Source organism: Aythya fuligula, chromosome 4 (assembly GCF_009819795.1).
Source record: "Aythya fuligula isolate bAytFul2 chromosome 4, bAytFul2.pri, whole genome shotgun sequence".
Taxonomy (NCBI): domain Eukaryota; kingdom Metazoa; phylum Chordata; class Aves; order Anseriformes; family Anatidae; genus Aythya; species Aythya fuligula.
In genome coordinates this window covers 67,429,422-67,451,447 of record NC_045562.1, presented here as the reverse complement: position 1 = coordinate 67,451,447, position 22,026 = coordinate 67,429,422, and the positions used below count along the sequence as shown (strand labels likewise).

At 35.7% G+C, this 22,026-nt stretch overlaps 1 protein-coding gene across 2 annotated transcripts in view; it reads left to right on the top strand.

The window, feature by feature from the left end:
• The window catches only part of HTT (huntingtin), an 83,304-nt gene that overhangs the window by 22,680 nt on the left and 38,598 nt on the right, over positions 1–22,026 (top strand). For both annotated transcript variants that reach the window (XM_032186621.1, XM_032186620.1), the window contains 22 exons: positions 86–197; positions 595–735; positions 1,481–1,639; positions 1,724–1,821; positions 3,392–3,531; positions 4,326–4,389; positions 4,780–4,880; positions 6,322–6,468; positions 7,392–7,512; positions 7,714–7,790; positions 10,019–10,170; positions 11,992–12,194; positions 13,348–13,474; positions 14,195–14,322; positions 15,135–15,245; positions 15,809–15,886; positions 16,514–16,737; positions 17,336–17,414; positions 17,541–17,702; positions 18,637–18,692; positions 19,438–19,586; positions 20,148–20,284. In XM_032186621.1, coding sequence (XP_032042512.1) covers positions 86–197; positions 595–735; positions 1,481–1,639; positions 1,724–1,821; positions 3,392–3,531; positions 4,326–4,389; positions 4,780–4,880; positions 6,322–6,468; positions 7,392–7,512; positions 7,714–7,790; positions 10,019–10,170; positions 11,992–12,194; positions 13,348–13,474; positions 14,195–14,322; positions 15,135–15,245; positions 15,809–15,886; positions 16,514–16,737; positions 17,336–17,414; positions 17,541–17,702; positions 18,637–18,692; positions 19,438–19,586; positions 20,148–20,284 — 2,766 coding nt within the window. The remainder of the gene's footprint in view (positions 1–85; positions 198–594; positions 736–1,480; positions 1,640–1,723; positions 1,822–3,391; positions 3,532–4,325; positions 4,390–4,779; positions 4,881–6,321; positions 6,469–7,391; positions 7,513–7,713; positions 7,791–10,018; positions 10,171–11,991; positions 12,195–13,347; positions 13,475–14,194; positions 14,323–15,134; positions 15,246–15,808; positions 15,887–16,513; positions 16,738–17,335; positions 17,415–17,540; positions 17,703–18,636; positions 18,693–19,437; positions 19,587–20,147; positions 20,285–22,026) is intronic.

Here is a 22,026-nt window from a genome sequence, read left to right as displayed (position 1 = left end):
TTTCTAAAACTTGTTATGCTTAATATTTTGTTTAAATTGAAGATTAAGTTTTATTTATATAAGACTTATGATTTGCCTTCAATAGCCCTCCAGGATAAAAGGAGACATAGGCCACTATACAGATGGAAATTCTGCTCCTCTAGTGCACTGTGTTAGACTTCTGTCAGCCTCTTTTCTACTTACTGGAGAGAAAGGAGGTAAGTTTGTCTCTAACACTCATTGGTTCAAAGCTAAAAAGTTGTAAACATCATTAACTTACTCTGATTTTCTAAGATCACATTATTAAAGAATTCTGGTTGCTTTTTTTTTTTTTAACAGTCCTTTTTTAGATGAGCACAGCAGAGTACAGAGAAACTGAGAAACAGTTAAATGTATGCAATTTTTGTGATGAATCCAGTTTTGAACCATTTGGCATATGACATATTACTGTCATCTTGTCAGATGCTCAATTGCACTTACCATTTGTAAACTCTTGTGAGATAAACCTCTAGGGCTGTTGTGCATTTGAACCCTTTTGTGAGGCTGTATTTTTTTTTCCAGAAAGCTTTTAATACTTTAGGGAGCTTTTTAATACTTTTATTTTCCTTTTCCCAGCTTTAGTTCCAGATAGAGATGTGAGAGTCAGTGTAAAAGCCCTGGCAGTCAGTTGTGTTGGAGCAGCCATTGCCCTTCACCCTGAGGCTTTCTTCAGCAAACTGTATAAAACACCCCTTGAAGCAATGGGAGAAGAGTATGGTATGTTGTAGTTCAAATCTTCGTTTCTAATGTCTTTGGGCTTCCAAGTAAGTAAAGCAGCATTTACACTGAAAACTCTTTAAATCCAGTTTAATATTTGCAAACAAATATTGCACCAATTTATATTGATACACTATCTGTGCTAGTGATGTCAGTTACAGAGCCAGTGGAAATAATGTTATTGAACATAGTGTGTATGGTGATTTTGTTTATTTTTGCTAATAAGACTTAAACTTTAGTGGAAGAACTTACATCTTTATGGAAGTATTTTCTTCAGCACAATTGCTATATATAAGTTGATTGTTTCCCTTGTAGTTTCTTCTAATTTATTTCAGGCCATTTTTTAGCTGGTTTCTAAGGCATTTGGTTCATTTGTATGAATAATACAATGTAATTTTATGAATAATACAGTATAATCAATAGAGACCTGGAGAATTCAGCTGGTTTGATGCTGATAGAAGCAAAGGATGGAGTGTTGACAAAAATCTCTTTTTAGATTCACCAGAGCATTTTGGGTACAATCACAATAAAATGTTAGTGGTTTTATATGCAAATCTTGGTGTGAATGGTGTGATTGTGTGTATTACATGGAAGATATCTCTGTAAGGTAGAACAAAGAAAAGCTTAGTGTGAATATGCTGCTTGTGATTTGTGTGATCAATACCTTCACTGAAACATTTTTAGGGATCAGTTAAGTCTAAGAGTAGTATCTTTAAAATAAAGTAGTTGCAACTTGTTTTCTTAGAGGAGCAGTATGTATCAGATATTCTGAACTACATTGACCATGGAGATCCCCAGATTAGAGGAGCTACTGCTATTCTCTGTGGAACAATCATCAACTCTATTTTACTGAAATCCCGCTTTGATGTGGAAAAATGGCTAATAAACATCAGAAGCTCAACAGGTAATTAAGTTTTTTAAGAGTCTCTTTTTTTTAATGCGTGTCCAAAACTCTCTGTTTCATTATTTTAAATTCCTTTTTTGTTAGGAAATCTCTTTTCCTTGGTAGACTGCATACCTCTGTTACAGAAAACGCTGAAAGATGAGTCCTCTGTAACATGCAAACTGGCTTGTACAGCTGTGAGGGTAAGCAGAAGTAATAATTTACTTGCACTACGAGAGATCACAGGGGCATTACTCATTGTCTAGGATCCACTATGCTCAGGTTTATAAATATGGAACAAAAAAGACTTCTTCCTCAAGAAAGTTTATTGTGAAGTATATAGATTCAGGCACAGAAATGTTGAACAAATAAATGGAAAATAATTATGTTGGTTAGATCATGTAGCGGTATAATATGAAGCTATTCTCAGTTGTGATAAATGCACAGGTATGAGCTATAATGTTCTATTAACCAACGATAGGATGAGTGAACTAAGTATGAAGAATATCTAAGCTAAACAGGGAAGTTTGACCGTTTAGCACCTGGTTATAGCCTGTATTTAGAAATCAGAAAAGAAATGTGACAAATGACAAGTGAAATGATTATTTTCTGAGGTAAATAAATAAACATATAAATCTCAGAAAAGTAAGTGTTGTAAATTGGGTGAAAAATTCACCATGTAACTGTAACAGATAGCTGAATTTGTGAGTGGAACTTCGAGTATGTGATGTTATTTCTGTAATTAAAAAAAAAAAAAAACACTCTGGGGAAGTTGTCCTTCTCAACAGGAAGGATTTTTTCCTTGATCAATTTTCCAACCCCCTCCCCCCCCCCCCCAAAAAAAAAAAAAAAAAAAAAAAAAAAAAGTAGGAGAGAGGACAAAATGAATCTCCAAGGAAATGAATATATCAGGGCCAGGCACAGAGTGGCTGATTGTATTACAGCTTATGGGTCAGTGAGGCAAAGTGTAAAATGCAAATATTTGATGGATTAAATTATGGTTTCATGTGATGATAGGAGGGGTCTGTGATGCAGCTGGGGGAGGGAAATCCAGCTAGTGAAACGATGCTATTTCTTTCAACTTCTGTTCCATTATCTTATTAGCTATGTATAATGGTTTCACTTAAGATTTAATTTTTTTTTAAAGAAGACTTCACTAGGTATTTCCCTGTTCATATAACATATGTTTGTCAATTTTGACTTTTTTTTTTCCCCTCTAAATAGATAAAGTTGCCTGAATTCATGCCTTCAGCAGAAATATTCAGAAACATTTTGGGTTGCTAATCTGCAAACAGGAAAGCGTGTTTTCATGTAGTAAAATAAGACTTTAAAGCTTTAAGGTTCTGCAGTGTTTTCCAAAAATCGCACATTCTGCATGTTGTTGAAAGTCATTAAAATGAAGTATGGCTTGTTCAAAATCCAGAAATTGGAGCCAAGTATTTAAAAATATTCTGTGGAAGTTATGTGATACAGTTTTTGAACAGATAAAAATATAGTGCTTGTGCTCATTATGCCCCCTCACTTTTTTTTGGAGGGGGGGGGGCAGTTGTCCTCTGATCTCTGAAATTTGGATTCCTCTCCAGAGTTTAAATTCAGGAGAAGGTTTTAGCCGTTCACATGGGGTTGGTGTTCTGGCCTTGAAAAGTGTAGTACTTTCTCTTGAGCAGTAACTATTTGTTAGTATTTTAAATAAAACAGATGGTTATAGTCAAACATACTTAGATTTAGAAAACCTCTTCTGTAATATAACTGGAAGTTATTTATTCTTTCTAGCATTGCATCATGAGCTTGTGTAGTAGCAGTTACAGTGAACTAGGTTTACAATTAATTGTTGACCTCCTTACGCTGAAGAATAGCTCATATTGGCTAGTAAGGACGGAACTTCTGGAAACACTTGCGGAGGTAGATTTTCGGTAAGTGTTTATATTTTTCCACGAGTGTTGTAGCTGTGATGCAAAGCAGTTGTGTCCAGGATACTGGAATCATAATGGGGAGAGGTTTCTCTTCTGAAAAACTAACCAGTTTCATAAAACTAGTTTAGACCAATCATTTGTTTAAGGAATATGTGAATTTCTTTGTGAAGTTAGAGCCTAATAATACTGTATAAAAAATTTTTAGTTTGATGGTCTGTTTACCAGGTTTCCCGTAAATCTGTGATAAAAGAGAGTACATAGAATATGGGAATTAATTTAGATTTCATGTCCAGTTGTTTGTGTGTCTTTTTTTTTAAATGAAAAAGTTCCTGACATGTTCTCCAGTATTGTGAGCTCTCTTAAAGTTTATCATGTTTTGTTATACTGAAATAACAAGACTTTACTTGCATTCCCTCCTTCTCTACAGGCTCTTCTGAGCCTGAAAAAGAAAAGTTGCTTATGCAAAAACTTTATATCCGTAGCCATAAAATTGGGCTCTATCTGAATGGTGATGTTTATTACAATCTTTTCAAAACAGTCTGATTTCACTGTCATGGAAAAAAAAAATTTCAATGTGTAAATGTATTTTAATTAAAGTAATTTTTCTGCTGTGCAAGCCAGATAGTGGTTTAGCAAATAACTTGCCTTTCCTAAAGACAGCCAAAGGTGTCTACTTCTCACATTTTCCCTGCAGTGGTGTTCTTACAATATAAACAAAAATAGCACTCAGAACACTGAAGGCAGAAATAACTTAGAATGTTACCTACTGTATCCTAAACTCTTTTTTATCATAGGCTAGTCAACTTCTTGGAAGGAAAAACTGACAGCTTGCACAGAGGTGTTCATCATTATACTGGTGTAAGTAAACAGTCATTATATTGTGTTTCTGGATTAAGGTACCAAGGTGATTTTGCCAAATAGTGTTGACAGAATTTAATTTTAAACATTGATAGATGATTTAGGTATGCTTTGTATAAATGAGGTTCATTGTCTGACACTTCTTACAATTGGAAAGATGCTTTACTACTAAGATATAAATATCTTAGTGTTCTCTGTTTTGTCTTGTTTGACTTTTTTATTCTTAAAACTTTTTAGCATTTCTGTGTCTAAATAGTATTTTTAACAGTTTGGGGTAAAAATGATTTTACAGAATTTTATGGCAGAAGAAATCTCACTTGTTTAGCAGTCTTGTAGCAATCTGGTCCAACAATGAAAATGTTCAGTGAACTTTACTGATTTATTTTCTAGCTACTAAAACTGCAAGAGAGAGTGCTCAATAATGTTGTAATCTCTCTGCTTGGTGATGAAGATCCAAGAGTGCGACATGTGGCTGCATCTTCACTAATGAGGTGTGTATGTATGTATCTTAAAAAAAAAAAAAAGTTTAGAATGTTATTTTCATGCTTATTGTGTACGTAATAACTAAAATAACCTCATAGTGTTGTTTTTGTATTTTTATTTAAAGAAGGGAGACTAATGCAGCTTTATGGTATCTAGAGCATGCATCATTCTGAATGAACAGATAATCATGCTTTGCACAATTAAAATTTAAGTATTCCTTTCAGAGGGTCACTCTCAGTTTAAATTTCTAGTTAGTCGTCTTCATGATGGAATGATTTGTGTAGTATTCTTGCAGACTTAAAATGTTCTACTGGGTTGTCCTAACTTGTAAACATTGTTTCTAGGTGTTTATAAATAGTATATACTTTCATGCTCATTGACTGTAGTAAGGTGGTTGATTTTGCTTTAAAAAAAAAAAAAAAGCAGCTGCTAGCTGTAAGCTACTACAGTTAAAATTTCTGTCCATATAAAGGCACCGAACAGTAAAAAAAATTAGTTGGTAGTTGGTTTATTTGTATTCAAGAACTTAAGTTTTATGTTTAAAGAAGTTAGGAGCATCTTATATTGAATTCCTGGAATATATTTTTGTCAGAGGAGTCTCTTTCCTAGTTCTTCAGATTATTAATTGCTGTCCATTCCTGATAACAAATAATTGAGTGTGAAACTTTAAAAATTGTGCTACTGAAGAGCATTCCATATTGCAGAAAGAGCTCAGTGGAGAAATCATCAACTGTAGCATCATAGTTAGTACTAATTGTTTTTATGTAGGGACTTGATTTTGAAATTGCGTTTTTTTGTTTAACTCCAACTTCTAACTACTCAGTTTTCCACGTATTCATGCTGATTCAGTGATAGCATCAGTGTTAAAGTCAGAAAAGACTTACTTGCCCAAGAAAGCTGTAGCTAGCTTCTAGAACCCCCTTGAGTGCCCAATATGGGCATTCATTGGAAGCAATGTCAACAAACTTAAAAATAAATGTGTACTGTGTTTTTATTAGTATTTATTATTGTCTAAGTCAAAAATGTTGACAACCTGATTTTATTGTGTTTAAATTTTCCAGCATAGAAAATCAAATGATGGAAAAATATACTTTTCTGGAGGTAGAATTGTTTTTCAGTTGATACAGATAACTGTAGAGAAAATATTTGAGGAGAAAGGGGAATACTGAGAGAAATACCCTAGAGAAGCAGTTATAATGTGTGTATATATAGAGATCTAAAAAGATCTAAAACAGATTTTTTTCAACTACCATGTATGCATAGGAGGTTTAACTGCTTGATCACAGTAGAGACCAATTGTGTAAAGATGAATTCATCGTAATGTTTAACACAATATGAGTTTTAGTAAGGACTTTTATTTCCAATTTGATGTATACAGTTGGTATGTGCAGCTTTCTGAACTGTGATTACAGTTCTGAATATGTTTTCCTTTTGACAATTGTCGTTAAGGCTTGTTCCAAAGCTGTTTTATAACTGTGATCAAGGACAGGCTGATCCAGTGGTGGCAGTAGCAAGAGATCAAAGCAGTGTTTACCTGAAGCTACTAATGCATGAAACACAGCCTCCGTCTCACTTTGCAGTGAGCACTATCACCAGGTATGTTATGTGACTTGTCTTGCTGTAAAGGAACGTAGAGACGTTTCAATTCATGATGCCTAAAATTGTACTTCAATCCTGCAAATTTATGTGCTTATGCATTCTCTTTCCAAGTGGTAGTAGCATATGTGGTAGTTTTAGGCTCCATGGAAATGGACTCTGGTTTAATGGATAAACTGATGTGCGAGTTACGTGCTCACTCACTAATTGTGTGGAGTCATTGTTCTGTGATAAACTTCTCTTCAAGAAGGTCACCCTGTATGTCCATTAAATAACACATCTGATTTAGTGACTGTGGTTGCAGAAGACTGTATATAATTCAAAATGAAATTCTGGTTTTGGCAGTGTGGTCTTGTTGCTGTGTTTTTGCTGCCAACGGTACTTTCCTAAACTTTCCTGTTTAATTCTCCGTCTTAAAGACAGTCTGAGTTGTGTGTATATATGGAGACTCTTTGCCCCCGTATCTATCAGATACAAGTTTTTGACTGTGTACATGTTCCATACATGACCTTGAGGACTTGACTTGAGGTTTATGTACTGTATTTTGGAAACAAAGCTTTGTGGAGATGCACAAAATAGATTACTGCTGTAGAGAAATAACTAAAGTTTGTGAACATGCAAAAACATTAGAGAGTATGATCAAAAGCAAAGACCAATACTATACTGAGGAGGGCAACTTCTGGAGAGCCTAGTTAAAAGTTGAGTTTCTGTTTGCTAACAAAGAAATTTGATTAATGAACTGTTTTTCTTTTGCTAGTGCAGAAACAAAAATATGAAAATATAATTAAATGGTAGACTCATCTGATACCTTCTCATTGCATTTCAACAAGCTGTCTATAGTAACTTAGGCCATAATCATTTTATTGTGGTATGTTTTAGCTTTTCAAGTACATGTTTTAGTGCTATAAATATTTTAATTTCAGAACATATAGAGGCTACAATATGCTGCAAAGTCCAACAGATGTCACTATGGAAAACAATCTTTCAAGGGTTGTTGCAGCAATTTCCCATGCATTGACAATATCCACTACAAGAGCACTTACAGTGAGTTTTCTTAGTTGCTATAGCGGCTGACCTTTTTTTTTTTTTTCTATCTTTATTTTTAATTCCTGGGTATATGCGTCTGCAACTTTGGTACTGTGGCAATAGTAACATATTTAAGTCTCACTCTTAAGATATTTTGTTGTTGTTGTTGCTAACTCTACCAGTGATGAAACTGATTCATAATTGGTGTTGACTTTTCAGTTTGGCTGCTGTGAAGCTTTGTGTCTTCTCTCCACAACGTTTCCAGTCTGTACCTGGACTGTGGGATGGCACTGTGGGTATGTTCCTTCATCCAATATTCAATCTTCTGAAATTTGTGCATGCAAAAGCAGAGTACCCTCATTCAGATGTCAGAAGTCCTGCCTCAGGTATTTGCTGCTAAATTTATCTTAGGAGCTATCAAAGAACTTCGTGCCAAAGTGTGTTGCATCTGGCTATCAATGTGCTGTGCCACATGAGCTGTAAGACTAGCTGCTGAAGATGGGCACATATGCGGACTGTTTTTTTCAGTAGACTGAACATCATTTGTGTTCATCTTTCTTCACTGCTGTCATTGTTTTGGTTCGCCTTTTGGAGAGTTATTACTAAATGTTACCAGACCTGCTGCCTCTGCAATTCTTAAAACTTGTGTCTGTATTTGCCAGATTTGCAGAGGTATATATGTAGTGATCTTCCTTTACAAGAATGTTCAGGTCATGCCCTGTTAGAGTTTATGTATTTCATCATTAGTTTATCCTATCTTCATATGTATGCAATTATTTATTCATATGCATTCTTCTCAAAGATGTTCTGCCATTTCTGTGTCCGAGTCTAAAGAGTTACCTACTCTTATTTTACTCTTCTAATGTCCTGAAATGTCCTGAAGGTCTATTGCAAAATTTGATCTTCTGCTGTTATCTTTTTAAATAACCCTTCCCTTGCTTGTCATCAAGTCTTTCCTTCCGTTTCTGGGCATAGGCATGGCATGCTCCGTATATATATTCTAAGAGATGTTTTGTCACAGATGACTAGGCTGTAGGTCAGTGATAAGTGAAATAAATTTGTATGTGAGCAATGCTTAACTGGAAAATAAAATTAATACACAATGCTTCTAGGAACAGTGCCGGTTATTTAGTAGTGTGTGTCTGTCTGGGTCTTGTTAGTGTTTCTCATCCAAACAACTTACCACCAATTTTAGAACTATGCCCTTTATTCTTTCAACTTCTAAGCTAGTTTGCTTTGTTTTGAATATTCCTTTCTTATTGCAGACTAGCAGCAATATATCTTCTGTTCTACACAGCTTAAAAAAAAAAAAAAAGCTGTCTGTCAGATGCAGCTAGCATTCATAACTGATGTAATGACATAGCCTTTGTCCTGTCCTCTGATTCCTTCTTTACAAATTTTGATCCCATATTCATATTAATTTGGATGATAATTTTATTTTTGTTGAATGATGTGAGCATTCATTGTACCAGATAACTAGAAGCCTGTATCCGCTATCTTATGGGAGACATGAGAATGCTACCACAATTCTTTTGTCTTGAAGTATTGGTTTTCCAGTGGTTAAACAGCCATTGGAGCTGTTGCATACCACCTGTGTACAACTCAACATGGATTAACTCATGGGATTCTAACTTCATGTAAATTAAGCAATACTTGTACATTAAAAAAAAAAAAAAAAAAGTATTTTAATGGAGTGCACTATAATTAACTGTGTAGCTTTGTCAAAAGAATAGCTAAGCTTAGAGTACATTTTATTTCATGACATTTTTCTAATTGTATTAAACTTGAGCCACTAGATTAAAAGACTTTCGAATTAAAAAAATCTAAAAGAAACCTTTTTGTTTTTTCAGAAGTTGCATAAAGTCTTTTCCTGAAAGAAAGTTAGTATTATGCAAGTCTTACATGTTTGAAATCATGTATATGATTCACGTAGTATTCTGACAAACATATTTTGGTGAACTCTGCCTGGTCTTCTTGAAACTTGGTTTGTGTGGGACGGTCCGATTCTAAAATTATCGTGAAGGAAAATATGGAAGGCAGCAGCAAATTACAAACTTGGATAGAGCCCACCCATAAATCTAGATGATTTGTTGAATTGCAATTGATAATATTCTTGCCACTGTGTAATGTAACAAGATACTATTTTAATGTTACAGTTTGTTTCCTATCCAAACTATGAATATTAGTAAGCCCTTTAACTGGTGATGGTTCAGGACCCATAGCAGTTAGCAAGTAAATATTGAATTCTTCCATTTTTCAGTAGATGTCACTAGCAGCTTTGATACTTGCTATTAAAAAGAAAAAAAAAAAGCAATAGCTCTTCAAGAGCTATTTAATATTTAATTCAAGTGTTGTCAGATTTCTGCTCTGCTGCAAAGGTTTTTTATTTTTTTTTTAAACTACTCATATGTTAAATGTATAGCTCTGTAGTACTGATTTTTGTTTTTAAATTAGTAGTCTGTTAGTATTCTTGAGACTTTAAACTTCTCAAAGAGGTCATAACATTCCAAAATTATACTTCTAGTGTATCCCAGCCAAATTCTTCAGATGAAGCTCAGAAAGGCTGCACTATTGGAATGGCCGGCATGGTCCTCTCTCTTCTTTCATCAGCATGGTTCCCGTTGGACCTTTCTGCCCATCAGGATGCTTTAATTTTGACTGGAAATTTGCTTGCAGGTAAGGCAGAACAGAAACTTGTAGGAACTTGTATCTAAGAGTTTGAAATATTTTTGGAAGTTAGGCCTTGTTTCAGCTGAACAGATGAGTTTTGTTCACAGCTGCTAGCTAGAAATGTACATAGGTTTCTGTTTCCCTGAGAACCAATACAGTAACTGGGACGTTGTCCTCTCTTCCCATTTGTCTCTGTGCTCTTCTGTAAGTTGAAAGTTCTAGCTCTGTTTTGTAAGGGCTTTAATTTTTTTCAGTTTTTAGCTCTGGGGGTCTTTAAGGCAGGAGATCAGGGTGTGGCAAAGAAAAATTAAAACCTGCACTGTAAGAATGTTATACATTTTTAGGTTTAGAATGATCTTTTAAAGATTACATCAGGATTCCACAGGGTTCTCTACTGGTTTGCTATTGCTTACAACTTCATTAATAGTGATTGGATAGGGTGTATTTAGTAAACTTGTAGGCTGTACTAGTTTGCAATGGTTGCCGGCACTTTAAATGACAGACTTGGGTATTTAGAATATCTTAACGAATTGGAGATGTTTTCTGAAAACAGACATGCAGTTCCCTAATGAGGGCACTCAGAAATGTAATGACAACTCCCCAGAACTAAAGCTACTACAGAATAGGGAATAATTGGCTAAATGCTAGTCATGCATAACAGATTGTACTGTTACACAAAATAAATGGCTTCATATCTCTTCACATGTATGTATGAAAGCAGAGACGTAACAAAAGCAAAGAAAACATTTTTGCTCCATTAATCACTTAAGGGTATAGAACTTCAGCTGCTTACCAAGCATTCTCAAGTGTTCTTGCAGAAACCTGTTTTATTTGTAAGAATATTGAAGCCCTGTAGAAGGTTGTGGAGGTGAAACTGTCTTTGAGAGTATTTCAGCAGTCTTTCAAACTATGTTGGGTTCATACACAGGTAGATGACTATGCTTTTGAGCAGAATGAACAGGTGACCCTCATGTGGTTCATTCTGTTTTGTTGTTTTGTTTGGAAGCAAAGCCTGCGCATGTTAGAAGAGTTAACATTTGACACGTGCATCTTGGGTTTTTCTTGGGCTCCTGAAGGAGGAGAAAGCTCTCTGTGGAGAGACTCATCCAGGGGTCACATAGCTGGCAAGTGTTTTGCCATTTATTTTACGGTTTATAAATCTGTTTCTTTTGAGCTACTAAAGTAAACCCAGTGCAGTTTTGATACTTCAGTTTTGTGGCTTGCTATGTGTGCTACATTTAGTTCCCCAATTCTGTTGCTTTTGAATAGATTTATTATGAGACTGGATGGAAATGTATCAGTGTATAATCATATAAGTGCACTTGGAAACAGCTGCTTCTGTTATTCTTTTGAAACAGTGCTTTAGAATATTGCTCCTAGTACATAGGAAGCTACTTCTAGCTAGCTGTAGTTCTACCTTTTTTCTTTATTATTTTTTTCTGTTGATTTCTTTTTTTGTTTGGTTGTTCTAGTGTTAGCATATCTCTTGACCTTACTCTTCTCCTTTCATGGTAGAAGAAAAAGAACTTTTTAAGAAGAGGAATTCTGTTTGCTTAGGTTTTAGTACTCTTGGCTAAATCAAACAATTTAGATACTACCTTGAAGTTGCAAATTTCCACTAATTGCCATAGGGAATGTCTAGTATGTTTATTGCAGGCTGGGTGAAAAGAACCAATATTTTTTTATTTGTTTAAAACTGCTCATACTGCTATTTTTAAAAACCTAGGCTTTGTTTTTCAATTTGAACTACTGTTCATAGAGATTATAATTATACTTAATTCCAAGTTTCATTTTCTTTTTCTTTAATTCATGTGGTTCCTATTGCAGCAAGTGCTCCCAAGTGCTTAAAGAATCCGTGGAGTGCTGAAGAAGATTCAAACCAAGGTGCTGCAAAGCAGGAGGAACCATGGCCAGCTCTGGCAGATCGAACTCTTGTTACTTTGGTAGAACAGCTCTTCTCTCATCTGCTGAAGGTCATTAATATTTGTGCCCATGTAATGGATGATGTTGCTCCTGGTCCAGCAGTAAAGGTATGTATTAAAACTAAATGAAATTACAAGACTTTAAATACCGTTGTGATACAGATCAGTTGAAGGCTCTGCATTTCAGAGTTGATACTGGCAGCTATTTAATGCCTTTCTTGTGTGATGGTTTCACACCGGTAGGCAGCTCAACTTCAACATGCTGCTCTCTCACTCCCCCTCCTCAAAAGTACAGGGGAAAAAAGCCCAAGAGTTGAGATGAGGACAGGGAGGTCACTCACCCGTAACTGTCATGGGCAAAACAGACTCAGCATAGAGAGATCATAGTATTTTTTTTGCCTAATAACAGAGTAGATCAATGAGAACTAAAACAAAAACCACCTTCTCTTCCACTCACTTCTACTTCCTCCCCTCATGTAGTGCAGGGAAGTGGGGGATGGGGGCTGCAGCCAGTCCATAATGCTTCGTCTCTACTGCTCCTTCAAATTCGCTCTGCCCTTGCTCTAAGATGGAGTCCCTCCCACAGGATGCCATCCTTCCAAAACTGATCTTGCAGGGGTTTCCCACAGGCAGCAGCTCTTTCAGAACTGCTCCAACATGGGTCCGTACCACAGGGTCCATCTGTCAGGAGCAAACTGCTCCAGCATGGGTCCCTCATGGGTGGCAGCTCCCCCTAGACCCCTGCTCCTGCGTGGGCTCCTCTCCATGGGCTGCAGCTCCGGCCCGGGGCCTTCTCCTGCGGGGGCTTTCCATGGGCTGCAGCCTCCTCCAGGCCACATCCACCTGCTCCACCAGGGGCTCCTCCATGGGCTGCAGCGTGGAGATCTGCTCCGTGTGGGACCCATGGGCTGCAGGGGGACAGCCTGCTCCACCAGGGGCCTTTCCACAAGCCACAGGGGAGCTGCTGCTGTGTGCATGGAGCACCTCCTGCTCTCTTCCTTTATCTGGAGTCAAAGGAACCTTCAGTTGTTGAGCCCTATTTCTGCCTGGCTTATGCTGAAGTTGAGAAGAAAATTAGAGAAAGTATTATTCTTCTTTCTTTTCACCAAAGAAATCCGTGTCACAAACCTAAAAGTGGAGATGTTCTGATTAAATTGACAGTCAAATAAAGAGGACTTTAAAGAAAGTGAATATGCTTGTATTTCTATAGAAGAAAAGCTACTTTTACATACAAAATTAACAAAACTTCTTTTAATTCTAGGCAGCATTACCTTCTCTCACAAACCCACCTTCTCTTAGTCCAATTCGGAGGAAGGGGAAAGAGAGGGAGCCAGTAGAGCAGGCTTCTGTGCCAATGAGCCCTAAAAAGGGTGGTGAAACTAGTCCAGGTAGGTACACATACTTACATGGGGACAGTAGGTGGGAGGGTTAATAGGAGTATAGATACACCATTGAGGGTAGAAAGAATCGAGTAACTTGTTTTTTGAAATCCTAGATCAAAAGGCTGGCTGGCTTACTGTCAGGTACTTCAGTACTGTCTCAAAGTTGAAGTTCTTCTCAGTATTGAATTGCAGGAAAGGCAGCTGTGGTGCAGGTAGATCTTTGTATGCGCTTTTTAATGTAAAGCGACTGTACTGTTTAGAGCAGGTTGGTTCTGAATCTTTTTCATCACTTTTTTCTGAATCCACTCACCTATTGACTATGAAGTAATTTTTGCAAATGCTATAGTTAAAGAAATTCAAGTTGCTTTGTGTTTTTTGGCAGGAGCAGCTTATGTTGCTCTTGGAAACAAGATTATGAAGCTTGACATTTTTTCTTATTAGTGAATGAAGAAAATAGGTGTTAATTCTCTTCTGTAAATTGTACTTGGTCTTCAGCAATAAGCTCCCAGGGTAAAATTGCATCATATAAGGATGCTTTTTTAGAATGCCAGTACACTTTCTAGCTGTACAGTGTGTTTTTGCAATTTTAAAATGTGCATTCAGATCCAAAAATTTCTGCTGTTAATTTGGATGTTTTATCTGAAAATTGGGGATGTAAAATAATACTGAATTACATGTCGTGAGCACTGTAGAAAAAATAGTGCTAATATATTATGTATCTTTAAGCTACTAGGCAAACTGATGCCAGTGGGCCTGTTCCAACAAGTAAATCATCTTCAGTAGGAAGCTTTTATCATCTTCCATCATATCTGAAGTTATATGATGTCTTGAAAGCGACTCATGCTAATTATAAGGTACTGTATGACATCACTTGGTTGAATAAAATGTAGTTGAGCAATCATTTTGTTCCATTTAAAACTGGCTCTGCTGAGGCAGTAACCCTACCTGTTCTGTTAGTAAATTTAAAAAAAAAAAAAAAAAAAAAGGTGGAATGTTTCCATGGACTTAAACTGTAGCACGGGATTCACCTCTGAGAAGCTCAGACTGTCCAAAGTTAGTGTTGTATTGAGGTTCTCATTTGCCTTACTGCCTTATTAAGGCAATCACATTGCCTTATTTTGCCAAAAAAAGACCTTAAAACCCGATGGGCACTGTCACCATATTGCTTAGTTCTCTGCTATCATTACTGCTCATACTAAGAGATCCTTCACTGGCTTGGTAGTGCCAAATGGATCACAATGTCTTATTTTCTCAACAGTTTATTCCAGGATGGGTAAGTTTGTTTTCCTCATTAGTGCAGGTAATAAAAGATGCATTCCATAAGGGCTTAGTGTTCTGATTTATACACTAACAAATCAGGGGGGTGTATTCTTAAACACCTGCTATGTTTTTGAGAAATACATTATCCCTTGTCCATTACTTATCAATATCCTAGACCTTCCTACTGTAACTGCCTTAAGCTAGAAGATCCATTTTTATTTTTAGTCAAAATGAAGTACTGCTATTCCAGCAGTTCATGAGGGGGGAGTTTGTCAGTGCTGTTGATGAAATACACTGAAATTTTACGTAGAAGACAGTTTTGTCTCTATACCTGTTCCTTTCTGCAATTTCTATCTCCTTGTCTAGTAACTATTAAGAAAAAGATTGTTTTACTTCTGTGACCCAGGTTACTTTGGATCTCCAAAACAGTAATGAAAAGTTTGGATGCTTCTTGAGGTCTGCCTTAGATGTTCTATCGCAAATCTTGGAACTTGCAACTCTTCAAGACATTGGAAAGGTACGAGATGTTTGTTTTTTGCTTGTGTTTATTTGCAATTAAGTTGTCCAATATTTGTCGTCCTTACCAGGAAAAAACAAGTATAATGGATTTAAAAATTGTTGAGACAGTAGTCCTAGTTGGGTTGCCAGGTTGGGTGTAAGATACAAAAGTGGATTTTCTGGGTTACATTGCTGCATTTGAAAACAGGAGTGATTTTCTACTGTTTATATTTTATGTGAAGATTTTTCCCACCAAAATGATTTCCCTTCAGTCATTCTCACTGTATCAATACATCTAAATATGCTCATGTTAAATATGCAAGATGTGAGAAGGCAGCCATTCTCCTTTCCTTTCTTGTGCCTTGGTATTTTCTCTCCTTAACTGTGGTGGTATGCATTGTATTTTAAGACATTCGAGGCAAATTTTGCATTTATATGGTGAAAATAGGTAAAGAAATATTCCTTAAGTTTAGTGTAGCTTTTATGCAGTAAAAATAAAGTGCTATTGTCCAGTTTTCATATTAATACTTAATTATATAAAAGTCACTTAATTGCATTTTTCTTATTTTTCTGCTTTTCTAGTGTGTGGAAGAAATTTTGGGATATCTGAAATCATGTTTCAACAGAGAACCAACTATGGCCACAGTTTGTGTACAGCAGGTAAGGAGGTAATTTGTTTGTGTTATAAGAAACAAACATGTCCTGTGCATATCATTTGGATACCATTTATGACCATTCTTTTTAGGGAAGCAGTGTTGGGAAATTGTCACAGGTGGAGCAAACTGTTTTTCTTTATTTTTTTATGATTTATTTTGAAACTTGATACCACTTGCATAACTAGTTTCTCAAACTGCTTCCAACTCAAATATTTACTTGAGTACTAAGAAAACAAGTTTGTTTTCTACCTTCCTGAATGTTTTCCACAGCTAGTTAACTACATGAGAAGACCTGGAAAGCAAAGGCCTGTTGTACTGATAGGGTTCTTGCAGGCTTCCTGTTGAGCATCTGTCTTCAAAACACCAGAGTTTCATTTTGGTGGGAGAACAGCTTTAGTAGACTGTTTTGAGTTGTCACAGATTTTTGCAACTGAAGGGCTTGCTTATCTTCTTGGCTGATTTGTGGATTGTTCTCCTAGCTTTTTTTTCCTGTTGTCTTGTATTTGACTACATGACCCTCAGTTTGTGCTTTGTTTGTGATGACCTACCCTTTTTTGTTCTTTGGGAGGATGAGGAGTCAAGTTTTCTGAAGTCCTAAAACATTAATCTTTTTTCCAATTTTCTTCTCCAGTTACTGAAAACATTATTTGGGACAAATCTGGCTTCTCAGTACGATGGCTTGTCTTCAAATACGAGTAAAGCTCAAGGCAAAGCTCAGCGTTTAGGTTCTTCCAATCTGAGACCTGGGCTCTATCACTACTGCTTCATGGCACCATATACACATTTTACACAGGCACTTGCTGATGCTAGTCTGAGGAACATGGTTCAGGCTGAGCAGGACCACGATGCTTCAGGGTAACTTCTGTATTCTTGTACGATATGATATTGACTTGAAATAGACTAGAATCTTTTTATTGTTTTTCCTAAATGCGAATATAAGGGAGCAAAGTAACTTGCAATTACAGTATTGTGTATTACTTCTTGTAGATTTGAGATAAGTATTTTTTTTCTTGGTAGTGGAGTCTCAAATATAACACTGTTGATCAATTGCTACTGTGTTTTCCAAATCAGAGTTGAAGCATTAAAACAGATATCACTTAAAATTATTATGCCTTTTTTTTTAAAAAAAAAAAAAAAAAAAAGAGCTTTGAATGCAAATATTTAATTAATTTTCTAATTGTAGTAAATAGTCAATAGCCTTAAAGGAAAGGCAGAATAATGACCAAAGGATACCAGAAATTCTGTCTTTACAAGATGCTTATTGTCCACAGATTACATTGTCTGATCAAAGTGTATTGTAGGTTGTTTCTATTGCTCTTTCCTCTTACTAAGATTCTTGAAGCAGTCAGGTAGATGAAAGCTGGCATCAGGTAAAAGAATGTTTCTAAGACAGCTTGTTTATACCTCCATTTTCTTAGAGTATGTGTTTTTTTTTTGTTGTTTCTCATCACAGATGGTTTGATGTGCTGCAGAAAGTTTCTACACAGCTGAAAACCAGCATTAGCAGTGCAGCAAAACACCGTGCTGATAAGGTACTCATATTTTTATAGTCCTTTTAAAAGACCTGTATGTTACATTTAAAACTCTTCCTCCTTTTAAAAAGTTTTTGAATGAGACCTGTTCAGATATTAGATTACTTTAAAATCTCTCTGTTACAGAATGCTATTCACAATCACATTCGTTTATTTGAACCCCTTGTCATAAAAGCATTGAAACAATACACTACGACAACATCGGTACAGCTGCAGAGACAAGTTTTAGACTTGCTTGCTCAACTGGTTCAGCTACGAGTTAACTACTGTCTTCTGGATTCAGATCAGGTTGGTACCTCGCTGTTTCTGCAAATTTGTGATACAACGTCTCACTAGTAGGCTAAATATTTACAGCAAATATATTTGCCACAATCCATTCATTGTAATGTAGCTGAAAACAAAGACAAAACGGAGGGTGAAACTTAGTTCCCTCACCAAACACAAGGAACTTCTGGATTTTTGGTTTTATGTTGCATATAAATTACTTAAACTCTGCAACAACTGTTTAAGAACTGTTCATCAGATTGACTTTAGGAATAAGATGATGTGCACAATACAATCAGTATTGTATTTACAGAACAGAAAACAAAAAACAAAAAAGACTTAAGCATGACTGGTAGTGAGCATTGTGGTTGTCAAGCAGCATTCAATTTCAGTGGCAAGGGGGAAGCTGGTGGCAAATTCACTGGTAGCTGGTAGCCTGTGTGGTTGTCCGTATAAAAAGTAAATCTATAGCAAACTTTTAGTGTTTTATTCACTACAGTATTTTCAGGTTTATAAACTACAAGATGCAACTGGTGACTTTCCTGTGAATTGATATGCAGTAAATCTTCTCAATGCATGAATATTAGGGATTTTATATTGGAGCTGAGTTAGGCTTTTTGATTGATTCCTGGCTTTCTGGCTGTAATGCCTCAAATAGCATGTTACATAAGCAAGAAAGGAAGTTATATTATTAAATATGTAGACACATTTACTGCTAAAATACAACATAAATTCATGCAAACTGTAATAAGCTACAACATCAAGATTCTCAAGACCTGTAACTCTGGAGAGAATGTTCCATAACATATCAGAGTGAGCTATAAGTATAAACGATTTTCAGTGCATGTCTTTTCTTTCTCTCCTAAAACACAGACTTCTGTAATTCTGTCAAAATAATTTCAGATGGTAATTTATGTTTCTGTTGTGTACTTTTTTTAACACTTCATTCTTTCTTCAGGTGTTTATTGGATTTGTGCTAAAGCAGTTTGAATACATTGAAGTCGGACAGTTCAGGTATGCAATTAGCAAAGATCCTTTGAACAAGTGAGAATTTACTACTGTCTTATTCTGAAGCATATAGGGATTAGTTTTGCATTTTTTTGTTTGTTTTATGAGAACGGGAGTGTTATATTCCAGGCAGTGTGTTTGTATATTTTCTGTCTCTAATAGTAACCCTTTCAGAAGATTTAGGTTCCCTGTGGTTGAAGAAATTGGGCATAAGTAGAATTAAACTGTTGTGCTGTTTCTCAAATTGGTATTTTAAAACCATTTATTTGGGGAATCCACCAAAGCTTTGCATTGAGGAATCAATAGGATTCAGCTGCTGAAGGGAGACCTATTGTGGATTCAGTGTGAATCCATTTTGTATTCTGAGCAACTGCTATGTGTTTTTTTTTTATAGTACCTAACACATCATAAGCAATGTGATGGAATTTGTCAGCTATTTCTGTTTTTCTCACACTTGAATTTGTATGAAAGGATAATTTTGTTTTGCTCTGTGGGGTCTCCTACAGAAATATTACTTTTCATTGTGTACATTAAATAATATGTTATAATGTTAGTAACTGTGAGCAATGGTCAGAAGTTGAAAGAAATTAAATCCCTTGAAAAAATGGTAGTAAAGAATCAGGCACAAATTATTAAAATGCTATATAAAAGCAGAATGCATTCTTTAAAATTTTTTTAGTGGAAACAGGTTCATTTCTACTGAACAGAGTTGTGCAATTCAAACTTGACATTTTTGTTTTTTTGTTTTCAGGGAGTCTGAAGCAATTATTCCTAATATCTTTTTTTTTCTGGTGTTGCTGTCTTACGAGCGGTATCATTCCAAACAGATAATCGGAATTCCTAAGATCATTCAGCTGTGTGATGGAATCATGGCCAGTGGGAGGAAAGCTGTTACACATGGTAATTTAAAAAAAAAATAAATAAAAAATCAGTTTATTGCTGGTAGTTCAGCAATAAAGTATAACTGCTGTTCTAAGGTATAGAGAAGTGGGGTCATAATGATTGTTCCAGAAAACACTAGGTTATAAATTTTTAATATCTTAAATAAGTTTCATTTAATTTTTCCATGAAATTTATTATACCCTGTTAACATTAGTTCACAATGCAGCAATATTTTAAAGGCTTTGATGTTGATATTTAGTCCCATTTCTGTTTTCTCCCCTTTGAGCCTTTAAGTAGAAGCATCTGTCCTGTACTTGCTAGTGATTCTGCTGAGGAACTTTTTTGAAAAGTATTGTTTAGCTCTGTGAGAAGGAGTAAGTATGTACACAATATAAACTTTGTTCTACTAGAACTAAAAAGATAGACATCTATGTGCGGAAAGTCTTTCTTTTCAGGGATGGGAAAAACATTTAAACAAAAAGAGCAATTTTCTTTTAGTAGCTGAATTGTTAGAACAAGAAAATAGTGTTCAAGAATGACTTGTCTCATGCTAAAACAAACAAAAACTTGCCGTTTTAGCAATACCAGCTCTGCAGCCCATCGTTCATGATCTCTTTGTGTTAAGAGGGACGAATAAAGCTGATGCTGGAAAAGAGTTGGAAACGCAGAAGGAGGTGGTAGTGTCAATGCTGCTGAGACTTATCCAGTACCATCAGGTAAAAGAAGACAGTGTTCCTGTTTATGCTCTGTAAAAGGGTAACATTGTTTTGACTGCTAAAAATGCTTCAGGACATATTAATAATTTTCTACACAAATCTTGAATATCTGGACTCTGTGTGTGATCTTTCAGTATATGGAGAGTGTTCAAAGACTATTGTGGTAGGGGAAAGCTTCTGTGGTACAAATCAGTTATTGCAAGTTAAATAATATGTCTGTTGCACATTATAGGCAAGCCTAGGTTACAAAGCACTGAAAAGCTTCAGTAAGGATCATGATCCTGGTTGTGTTGCAGATTGACTAAACAGAAGGTTAAAAGAAGAGTTGTAATAAATTAGAAACCAAGAAACTCAAAAGAATTTGGGGGGGAAAGTGGAAGAGGTAATGTGCTGTTTAGAAATAATGTAAGCGTTGCTGTGCAATAGCAGTAACTTAATAACATGTTAAAAAACTATTTGAATAAGGTAATGAGGATGGTAGCTACACAGTTGTCAATTACCCCTTTGCCCCAGATCTCACAGATATGGAAAACATATTTATATCATGTAGGAGTGTAAGAATGGCTTTCATCAACACACTTTGAAAGAAAAACATAAAGGTAATTTTAAGGGAAGTGACATAATTAACACAGGAGCTTATTGCTTTTTCAGGCGATTAACAAACTTAACATGCTTTTCCTCTCATCATGTGAAAATGCAATTCTAGTGTATGCTAATGTAAGCAATGCATTTTCTGAGAATAGTTGGAGAAAAGTCAGTACATCTTGTCAAAATAATTTGTTAGAACTGCATGTTCAGATTGGAATAATTTTGTGTATCCACATTTTCTTTTGAATTTGTAGTTTTATAATCATAAAATGACTAATATAACTATATGAAATGACACTCTGTAGACACATGATGTAAAATAGTGAATAACTTTGTGTTACATAAGGTACTGTAATTGCTAGCAGATCCTCTTCTGACACACTTAACCTATTAAAGACCACCCATGCATTGCTCTTCATCCCACACCATCCCTTTTGTAGCTCTTATTCTGTCCTTTTCTGCTCATGCAGTGTATATAAGCTAACCCCAGGCAGTTCTATTGTTTGGCTATGGCAGGGACATTCTGCAGTGGTGTTCCTGTAACTCGAGAGGCTCCAAGAACTGCAATCTTTATCCTTTTTTTTTTTTTTTTTTTTTTTTTTCCTTTTACAACTGTAACTACATAGAGTTGGAGAATGGAGAGTAAAAGTAATTCAACCCAGAATTGCTTCTATCTCCTTTCTCATGAGAAAGCTCTTTGGGAAGAAAGTCGTCTGGTGATTTTTTTTATTTATTTTTTGATGGTCTGTTTCTGATTCTGAACTGCTTGACTTTCTTTTAGAAGTGCTCCATAATATAACTAGTTTTCAGAACCAAATTCTTCTTTCCCACTTCCCGGTTCATATATTAACATTCCTGCCTGCTATGTCTTTGGCCTGACTATCCTGGAAAGTATGGTCTCTGTAACCCTCAAGTCAGTAACATATTCAGCTACTGAAAATGATCCTTGCTGTTGGTGTCCACCATTAAAGACTGACTTATAAACTTTTACATGATGTATAAAAAAGTGATGCATCCCAGGGGAATGAGCTCTATAAGAAAAAGCATACATGTGGGAAAATGCACTCAACGGCACTCAGATATTCTATCTTCTTTCCCGTTGACTAGTGTTTTGACAAATGCAGTTTAAGAAGGATCAAGAAAACATTTTATTT